Source organism: Daphnia pulicaria, chromosome 12, assembly GCF_021234035.1.
Source record: "Daphnia pulicaria isolate SC F1-1A chromosome 12, SC_F0-13Bv2, whole genome shotgun sequence".
Taxonomy (NCBI): domain Eukaryota; kingdom Metazoa; phylum Arthropoda; class Branchiopoda; order Diplostraca; family Daphniidae; genus Daphnia; species Daphnia pulicaria.
Window position 1 is genome coordinate 1,924,463 of NC_060924.1, and position 20,464 is coordinate 1,944,926.

Consider the following 20,464-nt stretch of genomic DNA (forward strand, 5'->3'; position numbering starts at 1 on the left):
TCCGGGACACGAAAGTCTCTCGTCGTGATAGTGACCAACCACAAAAAGCGAACGTCCATTGACAATAATCGTCTCCTTTTTTCCCGTCAAGTTTCCCTTTTCCTTTTTCCCAGCAGCAGCAGTGGACGACATAATAATAATATTTCATTATCACCCTGACCGAAATTGACAAGGGTGGCCAGTTACTATTATAACATGTACTACCTGATGCAACCGAGCAAAGTATATAAGTTGGTAGTGTCGACTCGATTAAGTCACCAGACGCTTTCAGTCGATTCCACCTACAACAACCACACCAACATCATGCAGGTTCTCTATTATTACTATTTTTCTTATTAGAATTAAGAAATAGTAATAACAATCTTTATATGTTATTTTCCCGGTTATACAGGTCCAACTCATCCTTGTTTCCCTCGTTGCATTGGCTGTTTTTACATCCGGAGAGGAACAGCCCAAATACACAGACACTGTCGCCAAGTCATCCGAGCAACAGGTAAATAAATATCTTACAGCTGACTGTGTTCTATATAGCCTCAATGAATTAATTATTTGTAAAACAATTTCAAATAGTACGCTCCTATGCCTCACTCGTTTGCCTGGGAAGTGAAGGACGAGCCGAGCAAGAACGACTACTCGCACCAACAGGAAAGCGACGGTAAAGTCACGACCGGATCCTACCGCGTTGCCTTGCCCGATGGCCGCACCCAAATCGTCACCTACACGGCCGACCAAAACGGATACGTCGCTGAAGTCAAATACGAAGGAGAGGCCCAATATCCCGCACCTTCTTCATACAACAACAAACCATCGGCGAGTTATCCGACCGAACAGGCGAAACCAACAACAGCTTACCCCGTTGCTTGAATAGCCCGAACCACTGAAGCTCAGCGATCCTTAGGAACATAATGAACCGATGCATTTTCTGCACTTCCTAAATGCGTTATGGATTGTAAGTTTGTTTGTAACTAAATATCTTGTAATATATGGAAGTATAAATGTAAAACGTTAAAACAACATTTTAAAATTTTCTAATGTCGCCAAATCTTTATGGCATTTTGATGATAAAAACTTGTTTTCGCAGGAACTGTAGCTTTTTATAACTTGGGGGTTGTTAATGTTATGGGTCTCAACTCAAACATCAGCTGATCCAAAATTCAGATAGAAAATTCGATATTTTATAAAAGACGAAAAAACTAGAGCCTAGCTAAAAAACCAAGCTAAAAGGGAGGCAGAGATGGCCGAAAAAGTCCCCTTCCATCAGCTGAAAGAATAAATCATTAGCCTAATCTGCGACCATTTCATTATTTTACTTTTTTTTTAATTACTTTACTATTTTCGGGGTCAAGTTTTTATATTTCTTGTTGCTTAAACAAATAATTTACAAGTTAGTAAAAATCGTCATATTAATGTGGTTTTTAAATAAATTATTTATTTTTCGTTCGACTTGAACATCAGTCGTCTGAGTCTCTGAGAAGTAAGTTAGTTAGAAGTAAGTTTATGCAACTAAATATCATTTAAAACTATTAGACACCTTATTAATTTAATTTGCTATTATTATATTAATCACCGTCAGATAACTGTTTACTCCATCAAATTGTTTCGTCTGCAGCGTCTGCAGTGCAAATCAAAAGTTCGACGCGTTTTACTGTGAGGCTGCCAAAACTCAGTTCACATTTTTAAGTGTAAACCATTCAACAGTTTGATTATACTAGTGATATGGAGATTGTAGAGATTGACGTCAACATAATCAGTGAAATCATTTAGCCCTCAAAAGATCGTGAATGACCGACCCTGGCACTTGGCGTGAGGGAGGAAATTCATCACCAGACCAGCAGACATTAAAGACCAAACAAACGACATTAAAGTAAGATGAATCTTCATTTAATTAATATTAACACGACATGGTTCAATTTAAATGTTGGTCTCTCAACATGTTGCGGTGTTTCGAAACTTTTTCGTCTTTTTGACATCGGTGGTGTGGCCGTCCATTTCTTGCGGGATTTAACCGTGAATTTCACATTTTTCCTAAAAATTAAAACCAAACATTTCGTTGTTTTTTATTTTTAGGAAATAAAAGCATAATTTTTTTTTTTATTTTGTGATTTCAATCTGCGTTTGGCTCAAATAGGTGTGAGCCAAATACCGTGCCATAGGGGAGGGGTAATCAAACCCAGTTCCCTCTTCCCTGCCCTTGATTTTGCAGATAGACGATCGAATTTGCGTTCAGCCATGCAGAATTGTAATGAAGATGTAAATGGGAAAATATTTTGAAAAATTCTAATCCGTTATCGAATAGAAACGAATGAATTTTCTCCCAAAATTCTAGTCCTGTATTTAGTAAATCTGGGAATCAAAATCGGGTTTTTACTTACCACATCTACATTTTTACAGATAGAAACGTGAAAATTTGTCTGTGCATTAAAAATGCATAGTTGCATACATTGTTAAACTTCGTTGGGAAATTCCCACCCTTCACGAATTGGAATCGATTGAATTTGAATTTCCTCCCCTTCCCTATTTTTTCTCATATTGCGTCCATGACTCCATGAGAAGGAAATAATTAAAATTTAATTGAATTGAATTAAAATAATTAAATATTTGTTTATAAATAAGATGTTTTAGACGGCTAGTAAAAAGTTCTTTAAAGATAACAGGATTTGTAGACGCATCGTTTTCGTGTTGATTTCAAGCGAAATTTAAAAATAAAAAAAACAATTTTATATCTGGTAATCAAAATTAGTTTTTCACGTCCCCTGCCCTTATATTTAGAGATAGACATGCGAATTTTTCTGGAAGAGGGCACAACTGAAATGTAAATTCATCAGTAAAAATATAATTTTAAACCGTAAACGAATTAGAGGCAGGAATTTTTCCCGTGTCTATTCAACTCTAATCAACATGTTTTTTTGTAAATTTCGGTAAATTTGGCAATCAAAATTGGATTTTTGCTGGTCGCGTCTAAAGTTTTGCAGATAAAAATTTTAAATTCGGTTTGTGTATTCAGTAAGTGTAATTGCATCCACAGTCAAATTTAGGTATAGGCTACATGAATTCCTACCCCCAAATAAATGATAATCGAATGAATTTTACCTTTCCCCTTAAAATTTTCTCCCCCAAAATGTTGTGTCGACATGAAACAAAAATATTCGAAAATGTTTCGTGTCGCCAATAAAGTTGAACCTCAAAGTGACGCCACAATTTCCTCCTCCAACATGAAACCCGTGAAATGGGTCTGGTGGGAACAGTCGTCATACAAAGACGAGGATGAACCAGAATACCAAATCATCACCCAGACTTGATCGCCTGTTTTCATGTTCAGCGTCGACTGGAGGGTCACCGGACTTGATTGAAAAACGGAGCTGCTATACTCATAAACAGAACTCGCCCCGATTAGATTCCCGTTCAAATAAAGATAAGATTCAAACCCAGCAGCAGATGATGGAGAATAAAGACTCGTCACTGCCGAGAAAGAGAAAAAATAAATTCCCGGTCGTGGTGCCGTGAATTTCCCCGATGACAAATTCATGGCATTTCCCTCGTTCACCACCGCCAAATCGAACGGAATTGGAGTGTTTTGGGTGGAAAATTTAGAATTTCTTTGGACGTAGAAATAGACGGGCGCCGATTTGACGTCGGCGTATCCGATCCATTTCTGGAAATCTATAGAATAAAAAATAAATATATAATTGCAACTGAATAACGTGAATCTGAAACATTTACCCGCATTGTCAGGGAGTTTAGTGAAATCGCAGTAAACGGATTCCATTTTCGCCGATCCCATGACAAAATAAAATCCGCTCCAAATGTGGCCAATCACCTTGAGATCCGCGCACGAAGACGGAAGTCCGTTGATGGCACCAGCCGATGGATTATTGATTAACGGAACAGAATCGGTTGCTGCTAATGTGAGTTCATTTTTCTCACGTAAAAGGGAAGTTAAAAGCGAATCTTGTTTTTCAATTTTGGCCTCCAGTTTTCCAATTTTGACTTCCAGTTGGACATTTTTGGTCTCTAATTGAATTACTTTCAATGCCAAATCTTGTCTTAGTTTATTCTGTCGTAGAAAATCAAAAGTGTTTATCCACAGTGAAACTCTGAATTAAACAAAACAATAGACTTACATTTAATTCAAGTTGCGCCTCCAGTTGTGTCACCTTTTCTTCAAGTTGAGCATTTTTAGCCTCAATTTTGGCTTCTAGTCTCAATTCCAATTCTTGCAGTTTGGCTTCCAAGGAAAATGGGGTAAGAGCAGAGGAACAAATTGCCCCGTAACTTAAAATCAACAGTAAGCCAAAACAGATTGACAAACGAGCCATTTTTAGGCCTACTCGATTTTCTTTGTAACAAAAGTGTAGCAGAAGCAACACGTAAGAATCGACAGAAAAACCCAATTTCTAGTTTACATTGCCACGGCCAAGTCACGGCTGGTCTCGCGGCTGGTTTAGTTTTATTACACTAGGCTACTTTGCAAAATCGGTATACACACAATAGATGGAAAACGACTCAATGCTGGTCAAATGAATTCAGACGGGGAGTGGTATCGCCACTACTGGCACACAACCAGTGGGTACAGAACCAGAAATCAATGTACGCAATTCACACACATAACTGAAAAGAACAAAAATGTAAAGCAAAAGAAGCGTGTGCGTTCTAGAGAGTCTGGAACGGATCTGCCTTCCACAAGAGTCTAGGATAGCGAGGAAGACAAGGTGAAAAAAAAACAGTTCTAGGTAAACAACAATTCTTAGAAACGATGACAATGATTTGCGATGACAATTTATGATGACTCAAATAGTTACGTCACTATTATAATCCAATAATTCCGCGTAATTCCGTTAAGTTTAGTTAATCTATTAGGTTCTTTTAAGAGAAAATAGTTTATTTTTGGACGACGATTATTCCGCTTTATCTTCGATGCTACGATTGATTGCTAGTCTGCCTAGTCATGACGCCGCTTTTCATGACTCACCTGATAAACTGCCCATTTTTCGTCAGTTTTCAGCCCAACAGATGAAAACCAACACTAAAATAACTTGGGTGAGTGAGAATATGCCATTATTTAGTTGTTCGGAATTGCAGATTTGGTTATAATGACCAATGTTTCCATCAACTGGACGTGCGTTTCAATTATTAATACAGTTAGACTCGTTGTTGCGTTCAACTTAAAGGTTACGGGGTTACGCTTGATAAATTGGGATATTTTTACGGATGGGTATAAAAGAGTCTTATAATTTGTGCTTGTATAATAGCCTATTCCTGTCGAAAGAAGATAAATTTCGTGAATAGAATTTTAAAATGTCAGTCTAATGAAAATGACGGTCTGATATTATTTGTTTTATACGTGACTATGGACATTGGACAATAATCTATCGTTGATTCATGGCTGCTAAGTGAGTAAGTGTGTGTGAGTGTGTGTGTGAGTAAGTGTGTGAGTAAGTGACTGCTAACTGCTAAGTGAGTGATTCGAGGCTGTCATCTTGGATGGGACTTTTCCCAGTTTGGTCTTGGTGCAACCTCAAACCAAAAAGCATTGACATTGTCCATTGCTTGTCCTTGTTTTGAAGAAATCTGAAATTCTTCTTGGTCTAAAAAAACGTGGATTTGGTGAAGGAAAATGGAATGGCTTTGGAGGAAAAATTGAATCTGGCGAATCTGTAATCCAAGCAGCCATCAGGTTGGGTTTTCAAAACTTTTGTAATGCATTTATGACATGATGAGAATCATATGACTGCCATTGAATTGAAAACAAACATGGTTAATTTTAGTAAATTGCTTGTTTGCTGTTACAGGGAACTTCATGAAGAGAGCGGAATCATGGCTGAAGAATCTAATCTAACTGAATGTGGAATCATAAACATGGATTTTCCAAATGGTGAAATCCCTTTCAAAATTCATGTTTTTCGTTGTTCAGAGTACAAAGGAGAAATCTTGGAAACAGAAGGTTAATACTGTTAAATCTTTTCTGAAATATTGTAAATAATTTCTTTTGTGTTTATTTTATGTTATTCAGAAATGAAGCCACAGTGGTTTGACGTGCAACATATTCCATACGATCTTATGTGGAGTGAAGCACGTATATGGTTTCCTGTTTTTCTCTCCGGGACGTCATTTCACGCCAGCTTCTCATTCAACGCCCTGGGTGACATAATCAAGCACACAATTACTCAGAAGCCGTAAGAAAACCCGAGAAAACTGTGAGTGTAACCCACATTATCTTTTTCTTCCATGTGTTTTATAAATAAAATATAGATAAGATTAAGCTAGTTACGTAATTTACTCTTGGGGGCATTGAGAACTAAATAGTAAACACTCGTAGAAATAGAATAAATATTTTTGTGTATATTATAATCAAAGGATCATTTGGATTCTGGTGAATTCAAGGTTCATACATGGTTACAATGTATTAGAATTAGAAAGAGGCAAATTCGTAGATTTCATGGTTAGGATTATTCAAGAATTCAGCAGCTACTGTTGATGGCCTGGCATCTTGAAAAGAGATTTCCACAGTTGGATGGGTGTCATGGTTGGTTGCCGAGTAGGGTAATAGAAGGGAGCGTTGTGGCTAGTTTGGGGCGCTTTAGGATGGCCGGCAGGGCGATTGTCAGGATCAGCTTCGTTGGTTTGAAAATCTTCGGTGACAAACTTGTGAATCATCTGCTGGGCATTGTGGGGGCAAGTTGAGTAAAAACGAGCGCAGATTTGGTTATTGGTTTGACCCTGGTAAGATGTTCCCAGTTGGGCCGCCATATGATACGCTTCCTTTGGAGTGTCCTTGTCCTCTTCATTCAGTGGGGTAAGAGGATATCTAAAGGATCGAAAAATAGAATTAAAATTTACCCCAAAATTCTTAAGTAATCATTTACCCTAAAAGGTTTTGTAATAAAGTCTCGTCTTGAGTGAGACTTTCTTGCGGTTTTTGGTAGACTTCACAAAGAAGGCGGAGCCCGCAGGATTGCTCGTCAAACTGAGCAGCCATGAAGAGATAGGCGTTTCCATTGGTCCTAGCAGCTTCGAATTCCAGTTTCAGATCTTCAAGTGATTCGCCTGAGAATTCACCTCTTCTCTCTCCGTTATCTCCTTGAACGTCGCGCTTGGCACGTATAGTCAGGAGACCAGATCCACCGAATCCATTTGCACCGAAACCGGAAATTCCCAATCCAAAATTGGTTCCGCTAAGGTTAGTGCTGATTGGCGCAGTCAAGGGAGTTGCAGGTGTTGAGAGTACAGCAGCGCGGGATTGGTAAGAAGTTGCAGTTTTCAATGGGACAGGAGGAGAATTGAAGGATGGTTTTGCAAATGAAGGAGGGATTCCAAATGTTGTAACAGGCAATTTGAAGTTTGGTTGTTCGTCGTCTTCCTCACTTTTAAACCCATGGCCAGTTAGTTTGAGAAGAGAACCGGCCAGTCCTAAAATCGTAGTTAATCCTGATCCTCCTAATGTGCTCTTAAGGAAACCCCCTAGGAAGAGTAGAGTTAAAGATGCTTTGAAACCAATCAATCCTTTGGCGATCAAGGCGAATTTAATGGCCATGATGTTGGTTAGCAACAAGGCTTTGCCACCGAGCAATATGAGTGGAATCTTGAGTAATAATTTGCCTAGAACAGCGTGAAGTAAAAGCTTTTTCAGGACCAACAAGACCAAAGGATTTCCAAATAAAAGGGCCAGCTTGATTTTGGCCAATGCTACTAAAAGTAACGGCTTGAAGAGGGTACCGATACCCAGACCGAATTTTCTGTCAGAAAATAGATTGACGTCTGCGCCGCTGAATTGTTTTTGGAGTCCTTCAAGCTTGTCGACTCCATGCTGGACCAGTCGCGATAATATTACACTAGGAGGTGGTAGGGCGAGTCCGAGCTGACTTAGAACACGCTGATTTTGACTCTGCTGCTGAATGGTTACCGACGCCAAACAAACCAACATGAGAATTGACAGTGTGGTACGCATTTTCAATGTAAGTAATCCTGCAGAAAACAAATATTTGAAGTAAGTAATAATTTAATTATTTTTAGACCTTACCTTTGTTTTAGTCACTGGAATATGTTGAGCTAGGAATAACTAGTTCACTTTAAATTACTTGGTATTAAACGATGGAGCCTGTGTTGATCGCTTCAACCAAGAGCGGAGAATGAAGAGCAAGTGATGGCTTATGTCAACCTTTCGCTGGGTTTTATAGGAAAACGAGTCTTTCAGTTTTACTGCGATTTACATTGGAAGTCCCCGAATTATTAATATCTTTTTATGTAACTTGTTTCCACTTTCTGGTTTTAATACAGGGGGAAGGGCGGCAGAGGCCCAAATGAAAATAAAGTCCTTTGCCGTGTTCCACTTGACTGTATAAGATGACTCGCTTACTTTCCGCAGACACTATCAAAGAGAAACGGGGACATGGAAGAGCAATTCACTTTCATCGATCGCTGTAAAATTCGTATTTTCCTATAACAATGTCAAAACTGACTCACTTGCATGCACGTGCATGTATAAAACGTTCCAATTGTAATAGTGTGTCACCTGAAGGCCTGGAGAAAAAGAAACAGTCGCATATAAAATCTACACATCTTTCACATGAAATAAAGTGGAATAACAGACCTTCACCTTCTTGAGAAAAATTCATAGTTTGGGTTTGTCTTTAGTTTTCAATGTAAACCGAACGAGAAGTTGTATAGATATCTGCTTGTATTATTAAGATTATTTAGAATAGAATGTGAAAGTGATGATTTGAAATTTATTCATGGTTTAGTGAATTTATTGCATTAATTCGATGGGGAATTTATGACGGAAAATTTTTCCATCAAGGCTCTTGAATTATTTTCAGTATTAGAAAAGATGTTATTCCCTGTTTGCGTTTTCAAGTATCGCGCTTAATTATTAAAGCCCCTTAGAAAATCTTAATGAAGGAAATTATTTAATTTTACGAGATGACAGTGCTCATTTACATCTGCTTTTATTGGTACCAAGGTACCAGTAAGATGAAAGTAAAAGTATTTTCTTTTCTACACAAATCCCAGCGGATTTTTTTCCAAGGTTACTTGATCGAGCGAATGTGTGTGCTTATTCCGGAACGGCTGTTAGTGATTTTTTTTCTATATAAAATAAAAAGGAAAAGAATATGATCTTTCTCATTCTGCAACCGGATGACTACTAGTTTTCGCTTCTTCTTTTCTTATCAGGCAACCTCAGATATTTAGCACAGTAGCGAAAATAAGTTCAGTAGTGAGTAATCGGATGTCTTCGATGGGATTTGAACCCGGGACTCTAGCGTGCCAGCTGAAGACTATACCACTAGCCTATTTAGCAATGTAATATGGAAATGAAATATTGTATGATGTTCTCAGCCAATACTTTTTTAGGATATGATCTACTTCCGGTAATAGTTCGATCAGGATATGCGACCATGGTATAGTGGTTATAGCATCTAGCGTTGTATCCAAATGTCCCGGGTTCGATTCCCACTTCCGCCACATTGTCCTCCACTGTTGTTCCCCATATCGCTCTGTATAATATAACCATGCATGTACTAACCCTAACTAAAACCAACTAAACCAACTACTAAACCACTACTACTAACTACTGTGCTAAACTAACCATGCATGTACTAACCCATACTAAAAACCAACTTAAACTAACTACTAAAAATCTACTACTAACTAACACTTACTACTAACCAACACCAACTACTAACATCCTATATGCGCGGCATATATATAAAAACACCTTAGATAAATTCGTTGGGGCAAGTCAGATCGCTTATCATCGTAAGACGTGGGACACTCTTGTACGCAGTAGTACTCGAGGGTTGGCTACTGCTGTAATAGACCGGTATGAGAGATGGCGAACCCTGAACGAAAAAACCTTTTTAATTTAAATTTTTTAATGACATTAAATACCATTTAACTAACTCGGCAGAGGAGATGCGCTGCGAGGTTTAACGACAACGACAACGCTAAAGACTCGCGAGAGAAGAGTTTGACATCTTGTCCCATCAATTTTTCGAGCTTTCATTCTATAATTTCTCCTCTGGCTCTCATCTAGAAAATAAGAAATAGGGAAAAATCGCTACAGAAACACTGCGAGAGCCAGAGAATAAAACTCTTGCCCTTTATAATAAGAATGTACAGGGGAAAAGACGAACAAAATTACAAAATACATATCTCGGACGCAAAAGAGCAACAAGTTATAGGTCTAATATAGTCCCGTTTTTCCTCTATAGGTCTTCTCTTTTGGCTGCTTGGGGGAGAGACGAGGAGGACGACATACCTGTGGCCTGTGGCCTATATTGCGTGCCGTTCGGTCGTTATTATCAAAATCGGAGAGAAAAGTGCACGGCAATAACATTAGCTGAAACATACATATAAATCATTAATGGCGAGTGCTGTCTGTGTTGCAAGTTTTTAAATCCACTTGATACAACGAAGTTCAACGAACTTTTTCGGCCGTCACTGTGTGACCCATACGCGGTGCACTATTGTGTATGGCGTCTTGGATGACTCTGCTTATGCTTAGCAGCTATTTGCTGTTGGATGCTTATGCTATTGGATGCCTTTGCTTATTATTATTATCATTATTGTTTATTATTTATTATTAAAACATTAAAGACATTCTATTTTATTTTTGCTTGAATGCCAATTAGCGCTAGATGGCTATAGTTGTAAAGGCTATCTAGTGAGAAAATCGACAACATTAGAAATCCTTTGTTATCAAGTGTCATTTTTGCTTGTGGCACCTGTCTTCCAGTTTCTTTGTTTTTACCAGTTTCAGGACCAAAAAAGTCTCAATTTGATATGTAAGTAAGTTGGTTATACTCTGACTGATCATAGTTTATTAATTGTCAGACCTATTCACCTATTTTACCTCCCGTGGGGGTTGGAGCGTGGGGTACTTAGATGCACACATCTCTGTATTATTTCACAATAAGATACTAGATATTGTGTATGTTCTGTTGCCCCATCAGGTTATATTTATGGATGGTGGGAATTCCAAGCTTTCACAACAAGTTCCTGAATTTTTACATCAACCACAGCTTTTGCTACAGAACATCGACTTTATGGCCCTAAATTTTGGATGAACATGATACAACAGGTAAGCACCATAGCACTATTATTTTACTACCACATCAAGAACATTGATGACCATAACTTCAAAACAAGATGATAGTATATTTTTTATTTTACAGGTTCTCTCTTCAACTCTTGAATATTTGGTACTTCCAACGCAGTTAATGTGTTAATCAAGTACTGATGTACTATTGGTTCCACTTCCAACTAAAAGCATGCAGGTAACTTCTAAAAGCAAGAAGAGGTAAACCTGTACTTGTCTAATTAGTTCCTTGTCTAATGTGTCATTTGTGTCCAGACCATCCAAGCCGAAAGCAAGCTCACCTCTGCATCCAGCCAAATCCATTCAGTCAGTAAAGAAGCCCTGATTGAGACAGCCGTGGCCGCTGGCCGGTATGACTTCGACGCCGACATTCAACTGCCCTTGGAACTGAAAGACCAAACGAACCTACATCAAAGTGGAGGCAGCGCTGACAACAGTTAAGAACTTTTCTGTATCTGTCGCGAATTGTCGATCGACGTGTGCCCTTGCCCGTGTCGTGAATGCATTAGCAATCCTTAAATCGTTAAACTAAAAAAGAGTTCGAAAGTTTAAGTTTTAAAGTAATGACACGACAGGGTTAAATTTAAATTTAAATGTCGGTCTTTTTTTTTGAAACGGCAATTTTGCAATTCTTTGTCGTCATTTTCGGATCATTTTCGGACACCAAGCGAATAGATGGCGCCTGTCCATTTCCACAAATTAAAACCGGAAAAGTGATTGACATTTACCAAAGATAAATGTGTATGCAGGGAACATAAGCGTTTCAGTGTTGACTTGTCACTTCAAGCAAAACATAGGCAAACAAATTGAGAGTTGGTAATCAAAACGAGTTTTTCAAGTCTCCTGTCTGTTGTGTTGTTGTGCCACACAACACTGTCCTTAATCTTGCAGATAGACGCGTGAATTTGTGTGCAGCTCTACAAAATGGGCATGTAACTGAAAAGATTTTTGGAAAATTCCAATCCGTTAACGAATTAGAAGCGAATGAATTTTCTCCCATTTCTAGTCCGACGCGCTTTTTGTCAATCCGGCAATCAAAATTGGTTTTTTGTTTGTAACGTCTAGAGTTTTGCAGATAGAAACTTGAAACTTGGTAAGTGTATTCAGGAAGTCTAGTTGCATCCACAATTCAAATTTCGTAAAGAAATGCCCACCCCTTAGCGAATTAGAATCGAATGAATTATCTTCCCTTTCCCCTTAAAATTCCCTCCCTCAAATGTTCGTGTCGACGTTAATTTTGTTTCTCTGGTTCGTGTCGCCGATGATTTTGGATGTTGAACCTCAAAGGGACGCCCCAATTTCCTCCTCCAACATGAAACCCGTGAAATGGGTCTGGTGGTAGTAATAGTTGTCATTCAAAAACGACAACGAGGGTGCAGTAGAATACAAAATCTCCACCCAGAGTTGATCGCCTTTTTTCAAGCTCAGCGTCGACTGGAGGGTCATCGGACTCCATTGATCAACGGGGCTGTTCTTTTCTTGAACAAAACTCGACGCGATTAGATTCCCGTTCAAATAAAGAAAAGAAAAAAACGCAACGTATGATGAAGATGAAAAAAGACGCCCCACTCCCGTGAAAGAGAAAAAATAAATTCCCGGTCGCGGTGCCGTGAATTTCCCCGATGTCAAATTCATGGCATTCCCCTCGTTCACCATCGCCAACTCGAACGGAATAGGAGTGTTAACTGCGTCAAATGAAGAATTTTTCTGGACGTAGAAATGGACTGGCGCCGATTTGACGTCGGCGTATCCGATCCATTTCTGAAAACCTTTTCGTTAATTAAAAAATTAAAAAATAGATAATTGCAACTGAATAATTCGTGAGAATCTAAAACGTTTACCCGCATCGTCAGGGAGTTTAGTGAAATCGCAGTAAACGGATTCCATCATCGCCGATCCCATGACAGAATAAAATCCGTTCAGGGCGTGGCCAATCAACCACAAATCTTGGCACGACTTTGGCAATCCAGTCAAAGTCGCTAAACCGGTGCACACGAGTCGGCCGAGTGTGTGGACGCCGGATGAAGTTTCCAGTTGAGTTCGTCCAAAATTCAAACGAGTGACGGGCAGAACATTTTTGTCGGTAATGACACCTGCAAACAAAATTAATGTTAGTTAACTTAATTCCGCTTAATTCTATATATATATAAACGTGAGATCCGTATCACACCGTCGTCGACTAATTGAAGTGGCGCTAGAGAATCGCAATTGCATTTCGCCGCAGGATCGACGCAATTTCCATCAATTCCGCACTGGCAGGTGTGAACTCCGTCCGTGTTACTTCCGGCCCAAAAATATTGCGCATTTCCTTCTCTGTCGTTCCACCAACTGTAGGTGACGCCATTTGACTCGAATGAAGCAAAGTAGCAGTCGTACTAATGATAAAATTAAAAACGTGAAAGGAAAGATCAAATCAATTAAACTAATGAAACTGAAACTGACTTTAACTGATTGATGACATTCAGTTGATAGTTCAGCCAAAGCTTTCATCTGTCCGATGGACGCGTTGTAATTGATTAATCGTGAATAACACCCGTGGTCTGCGCAGTGACCCACATCCAATGAAGATTCACTGTCGTGTAAAATGGATGTCGATCCTACCAAAATAAAAATGATAAATTAGTTTTTATTCTTTTACCCAATTGAAATCAATAAAAAGGGTCTTGATGTTCGAGACACTTTACCTGATGTCATGTCGCAATAAACGTAAATTGGGTCATCGCCGAGGCCTTGCCCGTCCGGATCGATCCAGTGCATTCCAGACGGAAGTGAAGGATCAGTCGCATGAAGTTCCTTGCATGTCCTTGGAGTTCTGCTCTTTCCAGTTAATCGAATTGAAATTTCCTTATTTACTGAATCAGTGGAAACCGGAAGTTCAGCCGCTTCCAACAGGGAAGTTAAAATTCTTTCTTGGTCCTGAATTCTGACTTCCAGTTGGACATTTTTGGCCTCTAATTGAATTACTTTCAATGCCAATTCTTGTCTTCTTTCATTCTGTCGTATAAAAGCAAAATTGTTTTACCCACTGGCGAAACTCTGAATTAAACTAAACGGTAGACTTACATTTAGTTCCAGTTGCGCCTCCAATTGTGTCACCTTTTCTTCAAGTTGAGCATTTTTAGCCTCAATTTTGGCTTCTAGTCTCAATTCCAATTCTTGCAGTTTGTCTTCCAAGGAAAATGTGGAAAGGGCAGAGGAAAAAATGGCACCGCAACTCAAAAGCAACGTCAAACCAAAAAAGGCTGTCAAACGAGCCATTTTTACTCTATATCTTCTTCAATCCAATAGCGTTGTGTAACAAAAGCGACAAGTAACGATCGACAGAATAGCTCGCTTTGTAGTTTGAATACTTTTTGTGCGGGTTTATCAATCGCCTATCTTGCAAGGAGTCCATAATAGATAACTGCCGACACTTTTATTTCGAAATTGTGTTTTTATTCTTGAGCAACAGATCTGTTTTATGATGATTCGAGTTGATACGGAACTATAATCGAATTATTTCGTTAAGTTTAGTTGAATGTAGGTTCTTGGAAAGAAATAACATTTATTCGGGCGATTATTCCGTTTTATCCAGTTCTTCGATGATGCGTACTGATGGCTTCCCACTGATGATGCGGTTGTCATGACGCCGCTTATCATGACTCTGCGGACTCTCACCTGAAAACCTTGCCCATTTTTCGTCAATTTTTAGTCCAACAGATGAAAACCAACAGAAAAACAACTTGGGTGAGTAAAACTTTAGAAAAATGCGTCATTCCTTAGTTATTCGGAATTGGTTATAATGAGATATAATGTTATGATGTGTGTTTGGTTATAATGTTTTCCAACTGGACGTGCGTTTCAATTTATATAGTTCGACTCGTTGTTGCGTTTTACGTAAAGGTTACACTTGATAAATTGAGATACACGACTCTTTGTGTTTATATATAATCCCTGTAGTTAAGAAGATAAGTTGTCGATTAGAATTTTGAATGTCATTCTATTTTAATCATGGTCTGATCGGGTCTGATATTATTTGTTTTATGCGTGACTATGCACAATCTAGCGCTAATTGAAGCGGCGATTAACCTGTGGACTGGTCGAACAGGGAAACAAAAACAAATAGATATCAATTATTGACTCAAATTGATTTGATTTTTCACCCGCGTTTATTATGTTTTATTTTCATATTCAAAAATGAAACTGACAATTACTGTAGGTGAAAGAAAATTTGAATTTGATTGAATTGAAATTGTCGATTGACGAGTGCACATGCTCCGATCGTGATTCGCATTAGCAATCGTGTAACTAACTTTTAATTAACTCACCGACAACGAAAATCTCCACCTTGTTTGCATCGCTTTTCGTCGTTCGTTCGGCAAATTCAAATGTGGCGAGACAGCCAAGATATGGAAACAATTTTTTAAAATGTGACTAGGCCAGTTTGTGGCAGTTTTTTTTTAAATATTTTATATGATTCCGTTCAAAATCCTCATACAAACAGATAGATGCAGATGTTTACGCGACAAGAATTTCATTTCCCCAAATGTACAGGGCTGTTCGACATAATAAAGATGAACAAGGAATCGAGAAGGTTATCGAACATCGAATAAAGAAGTTGAACAAGGAAGAAAATAAAGTAAAGGACTAAAGAGGAGACTCATCATATCATCAATTATATCAAAGGAGTTAAAGCACCAGGTTATAGAAGAAAATTGATATGACTATCCTGAGTTAAAAGAGTATTTAATTTTTCAACAGACCTCGAAACACGAAAGAGAAGAATTCCTTTTTCGTGGTCAATGCAGTTGGCGTGAATTGTCGACTGTTTACCTTTTATGACGTGTTTATGTTAGGGAATGCGGATCAAAAGCTGGAACCTGATCCATTATATATTTGAGGTAATTTTCTAGTTTCTCTTGTGACAAGTTTTCGATTCATTACATTTATTTTTACTGTAATTCCTTGAATCTCTGCATGTTCCGTGTGATCCTGCAACTGACGTCGAAACATGAAATCCCAGCTCGTCTGTTCTTTATATGTCTGTGGCCTCTAAAAGTGCAGACAACGGACGATTTAAAGCTTCGGGATTGGATTGGAAGGGCGGACTTCAGGCGCTTGATTGTCTTCTCCGGTCACATGTCTTCGCTGTCCATAGTCTTGGCATGGTCCGAATTAGAGGCAGCCGTCATTGCATACGACAACTGCTTGCTGCCACCGAATCTCTGACTGATGTCTTCTTTGCTATCTTCGAGCCAATGTAATTCAACTACTCCACCAGCCGATCACGTTCAATGGAGTTGGCGTGAATTGTTTGCAGTTTACCTTTCGTGACGTGTTCATGTTAGGGAATGTGGGTTAAAAAGCTGGATCCTGACGCATTATCACTTTACTTGAGGTAATTACGTAATTTGTTATTCATTTTTTTTCTAAATTTGTAATCTTTTATTCTTTATCACGGCAGAGGCGAACCGGCGAACCCCGTGCTTGTAATCCGATTTCATTAACGGATATTACTTCATGCTTTTGAACAGTGCGCCTGTTATTTTTTCATCAGGCACCTAGTGGCGAAATCATGCACTGTTTCATGGCGTCATCTGTGACATTCGTCTATTGACCCGCTCGTCTGCTTTTTTCCTTTATGGATTTTCATCATTCATCAATGGTCGTCCGTCGATTCTACTCTTCCGAATGTCGTTAACGTAAAGTAACCTTTTCGATTTCATTATAGTTATTTTTAATAAAAATAATGCCAGCTATCAAAGATGTTGCATATTTCAATACGGTGGAAACGTGAGACTATTTTTCTTCTTACAATCTAACATTTGAATTTGCCAATTCTAAAGTAAAGTCCTAAGTGCGGGAATTATCTTTATGGGATGAACTAAGACTTGTTATTCTATTAGTCTGGGTAAATTCACTTTCATTAAGACGTGTAAATGTTAGTGGATTGGGGTGTGACATTCTACAGATTTTGTTACTCGAAACACCATTTTTGCCTTTCAGTTGTAGGGGAGGATGCTAACTGCATGTGGTTGACGGCATGGTTATCATTCAGAAGAAATTGGACAGTTAGTAATTAATGTTGGTTAACTTTCATGGGTTGTTATTGTGTACTTTCAGCTTTTACCTTTACATATAATGATTGAAGTGAGTAAAGAAAATAACAGGTATTAATTTTAAATTGGTCATGAAATGTGTGTTCATTAGCTTGACTGCTTGTCGGGAAGTTGTACTGACAACTACTGGATGTACTTTATGTTTGAATTTAACCAAAATATTTTTTATAATTTAAGTGGTGTGTGTGGGGAGGATGTGCAGACATAGCTGTAGCAGTTTTCATCCTTTCATAGACTTAGAAATGTATTTGCTTTGTGAAGCAGTATGTGTCTTTAGATAACATAATTTTATAGTGTAGATGAAACCACTTATTATTTTTCTATTTTGTTTTTTTTATCTATGTAGGCCTCCTCGGCTCCTCCTGACTGACTGACGTTTTAGTAGGGGTGGCGAAGTACCAGCGGCGAAGCCAAAACAGAAGCAGTGGAGGACTTTGATGATGTAGCATCCTGCATCCATTTTACAAACTGCATTTGTGAGATATTTGTTCATTTGTTGTGTGCCCTTAGCAGCATGTGAACAAAGAGGACAAAGAACAATGCTTGCTTGTCGGAATATAAATTCCATTCTTTTATTACCAGATAATAGTATAGTCACACATTATTGGCCCCTAAATAGCGTCTGCCTTTTTACTCTTAATTATACAAGTCCATCATCCATGTATCAGACTATCAGTTTCCGGAAGACATGAGGGAATAATTAAATGTTTCAATCAATACCTTAAATAAATAATAATACACAAAATGTGAATAATAATAAAATTGTGTTATATTTTTGTCCCACCTCCACCCACAATTCCTCCACTTTTCATACAACTTATACAAACATACACATATACATACACTTAAGTTAACCCGTTGGCTGCCACGCCATACAACCCGTAGGTTGCTCTCTACTTCTCTACGCGCCACGTCTGAAGGATCCATGACCAAGGTGGGACTTGCCATTGCTGACAAGTCCGGGCTGACACGGTGACAGGAGAAGATGGAATGCACAACCTCTAGAATCCATCACCGTATCGACAAGGGGGAAGTCCCTATGGTGCATTGCCTAACAGGGCCTTTCGGCGAATCTGGGGCTGGTGCAACTGTCCGAACCCGCGGCAAGTAAACCACGAGACCGAACAGCGCGGCCCGTGCTACAGAGCTAACATGGGGGAACAAAGGCGTGGCAGCCAACGGGTTAACTAACACAAAACATATTACCAACAACAAATGATGATCCGCGCTGACATTTTTGAAAAATCGGCGACCTTTTGGTGTCCATCTTCTCAACGTCTCCTCTGCATATAAACCTGAAAAACAAAACAATGCTTATTAAATGACAATGCAATTAAAGTTACACATTGGTACAAGGATCAGATTTTTTGCTCTAAACTTAAACAGCGCACTAATATTTGATTAAAATCTGGCTGGCAATATCAAGAAATGTACGCAGAACAAAGCTCACTTGCTAGCTTCATGCAAATTTTCCGGAAGTATACCGGAAGTAAGTGATGGCACCTTAACCATTCAGCTTTCGTCAAAATAAACCAGACAGTCGTGATCTCCATGAAATTTGGGGTCGATTAGGTGTGATTTTAACGAAATCCAAAATTTGGCCAAAATCGAGAATTTTCCTGAACTAGAATAGTTCAGGATAATTCTTGAAACCGGAAGTACGCGTACGTACAAAAAAAAACATAAACTTTACTGTAAATTTGATGAGGATCACGAATATGTGGTTCTTTTGTGCGTCAAATGAATATTAAACTGAATTACTGACTAAAATGAGAAAACCGGAAGTAGAAAAAAAGACACATTATAAAAAATCTAACAAGTGAGCTTTGTTGGAGGAATAGTTATCGTCAGTTTTCACTAAAAAATTTCCACACAACAGCTGCCGATACATTTTTTAAGAGATTTGCAAAGTAACTGAAACTGACTGTTTTGACAGCTGAAATTAAAAAGCCATCTAGCGTTAGAAAAAAGAAATGTCTAAGTAATACTTCGTTTACGCGCAAGAAATGCCTAATTTTGAAATTATTACACAGACCAGAGTTTAAAGCAAGTAGATTATTACTTATTAGTAAATAATCTACGAAAACAAGTCAATTGTCGAGTACCTGAGCATAATCCCGTGGTGAGTAACTACAGTTTTGTCACAGCGGACGGTACTCGTCAGTGAAGCAAGACAAGTTGTGCATCAGCATAAGTAGTGAAGCTAGATGAGCGTTGCGTCATGAAGATAGGGATGGAGCTGAACGTTGGTGGAGGTCACTCAATTCTGTCATGGGAAAAGGGCAGCATTGGCTCAAGGATCTCCATGCCAGGACCACCACACAGTTCCAATAAAGCATAGCGTTGTAGTAGAGTTGTAGGAAGGCGTTATAGATTGACATCAGCGGCCGACTCGCGATCTCGGGGACGTAACAAATAGTGCTGTAAAAAAAAATTAGTTGGAAATTAAAATGAAGCCTAAACAAAAATAATATTTTTGCATCTTATTACTTAAAGATTTTGGATTAACTCCCTCCGACTGCCCACCAAAGAACGGCTTCTGGGGGGAAAGTTTGGCAAAAATACATCCGCAAAAAGTCCAAAATGTTGACCGGAGCTAGTAGTCCCTAGTCAGCAATACTTCCAGGGTTCAACAATCTAAACACATGTAAAATTCAGTGGCATATCACACAACCTGTCAAGTAATTCCTCAACAAAGAACTGAAAAATGGTTTTACCATCGTGGTGAGGCCCATAAATGTACCACAGCCAAAACATCATAAATGTGTGCTTCGTAATCTACTGGCTTTGACAGCAGCCTCTACTGCGAGTCCTTTGTGTGTCTGTGTGTTGTCTGATTGTGTCATCGTTAAACACACTGGAATAGTATGGGCATCTCCAATCTCCATCTTATCCACCTTTGATAAAATTATGATGTCATAAAGGAAGTTCAATATTTTTCTTTGATTAGCCCATATTGAGACATTTCATAGGAGAGATTTGCATATGTGATGAATATCAAACTTGTTTGTAAGACACACATGATCTGGCCTTTCAAGTAGAAACAATATGAGTAGGAAAAGTAACCTATGCAGGCACTCGAATTAGTAAAGTAAAGAAACTTACATTTAATATGGCGTTATAATTATTCCAAAAACACAAGTAAAACGTTGGATTTATTACAAAAAGGCAAAAACACAGAAAATTATTTATTCCCACTTCCGTTCGATGTTAAAACCAATGACGAATGACAAATTGATAATTGACAGATGATTGCCACCTGGTGGACAAT

General features: G+C 38.6%; 3 protein-coding genes, 1 long non-coding RNA gene and 1 pseudogene across 4 annotated transcripts; 1 reads left to right on the top strand and 4 right to left on the bottom strand.

Annotated features, from left to right (window-relative positions):
• LOC124316217 overlaps nucleotides 1-4,375 on the bottom strand; it is a 190,907-nt pseudogene extending 186,532 nt beyond the window's left edge.
• On the top strand, nucleotides 162-878 carry LOC124316563 (larval cuticle protein 65Ag1-like). Its single transcript, XM_046782576.1, has 3 exons — nucleotides 162-309; nucleotides 392-493; nucleotides 571-878. Exons 1-3 carry the CDS (start codon nucleotides 196-198, stop codon nucleotides 862-864), a joined length of 510 nt encoding a protein of 169 aa, XP_046638532.1. The 5' UTR covers nucleotides 162-195; the 3' UTR covers nucleotides 865-878.
• A 1,944-nt stretch (nucleotides 4,376-6,319) lies between the features above and the next one.
• LOC124316285 lies at nucleotides 6,320-8,132 on the bottom strand. The gene is made up of 3 exons (XM_046782136.1): nucleotides 8,018-8,132; nucleotides 6,864-7,962; nucleotides 6,320-6,805 (listed from the first exon to the last, which is right to left on the bottom strand). Exons 2-3 carry the CDS (start codon nucleotides 7,943-7,945, stop codon nucleotides 6,466-6,468), a joined length of 1,422 nt encoding a protein of 473 aa, XP_046638092.1. The 5' UTR covers nucleotides 7,946-7,962; nucleotides 8,018-8,132; the 3' UTR covers nucleotides 6,320-6,465.
• A 4,041-nt stretch (nucleotides 8,133-12,173) lies between these two features.
• LOC124316245 lies at nucleotides 12,174-14,463 on the bottom strand. The gene is made up of 6 exons (XM_046782071.1): nucleotides 14,159-14,463; nucleotides 13,780-14,089; nucleotides 13,538-13,692; nucleotides 13,266-13,470; nucleotides 12,937-13,188; nucleotides 12,174-12,864 (listed from the first exon to the last, which is right to left on the bottom strand). The coding sequence occupies exons 1-6, from the start codon at nucleotides 14,351-14,353 to the stop codon at nucleotides 12,377-12,379; spliced, it is 1,605 nt and encodes a 534-aa protein (XP_046638027.1). The 5' UTR covers nucleotides 14,354-14,463; the 3' UTR covers nucleotides 12,174-12,376.
• Nucleotides 14,464-19,149: 4,686 nt separating this feature from the next.
• On the bottom strand, nucleotides 19,150-20,408 carry LOC124316661. The gene is made up of 4 exons (XR_006911925.1): nucleotides 20,299-20,408; nucleotides 19,911-20,090; nucleotides 19,684-19,830; nucleotides 19,150-19,614 (listed from the first exon to the last, which is right to left on the bottom strand). It is a non-coding gene; the product is annotated as an uncharacterized LOC124316661 (long non-coding RNA).
• Nucleotides 20,409-20,464: the final 56 nt, after the last annotated feature.

Bases quoted from the DNA above. Each gene is read 5' to 3' on its own strand.
- LOC124316245 (XM_046782071.1), bottom strand. From the start codon at position 14,353: ATGGCTCGTTTGACAGCCTTTTTTGGTTTGACGTTGCTTTTGAGTTGC. The intron at 13,693-13,779 runs GTAAAGTGTCTC...TTATTTTGGTAG, and splicing joins TTATTGCGACATGACATCAG to GATCGACATCCATTTTACAC. The intron at 12,865-12,936 runs GTAAACGTTTTA...ATTAACGAAAAG, and splicing joins TAAACTCCCTGACGATGCGG to GTTTTCAGAAATGGATCGGA.
- LOC124316563 (XM_046782576.1), top strand. From the start codon at position 196: ATGTACTACCTGATGCAACCGAGCAAAGTATATAAGTTGGTAGTGTCG. The intron at 310-391 runs GTTCTCTATTAT...CCGGTTATACAG, and splicing joins ACCACACCAACATCATGCAG to GTCCAACTCATCCTTGTTTC. The intron at 494-570 runs GTAAATAAATAT...AATTTCAAATAG, and splicing joins CCAAGTCATCCGAGCAACAG to TACGCTCCTATGCCTCACTC.
- LOC124316285 (XM_046782136.1), bottom strand. From the start codon at position 7,945: ATGCGTACCACACTGTCAATTCTCATGTTGGTTTGTTTGGCGTCGGTA. The intron at 6,806-6,863 runs GTAAATGATTAC...TCGATCCTTTAG, and splicing joins TTATTACAAAACCTTTTAGG to ATATCCTCTTACCCCACTGA.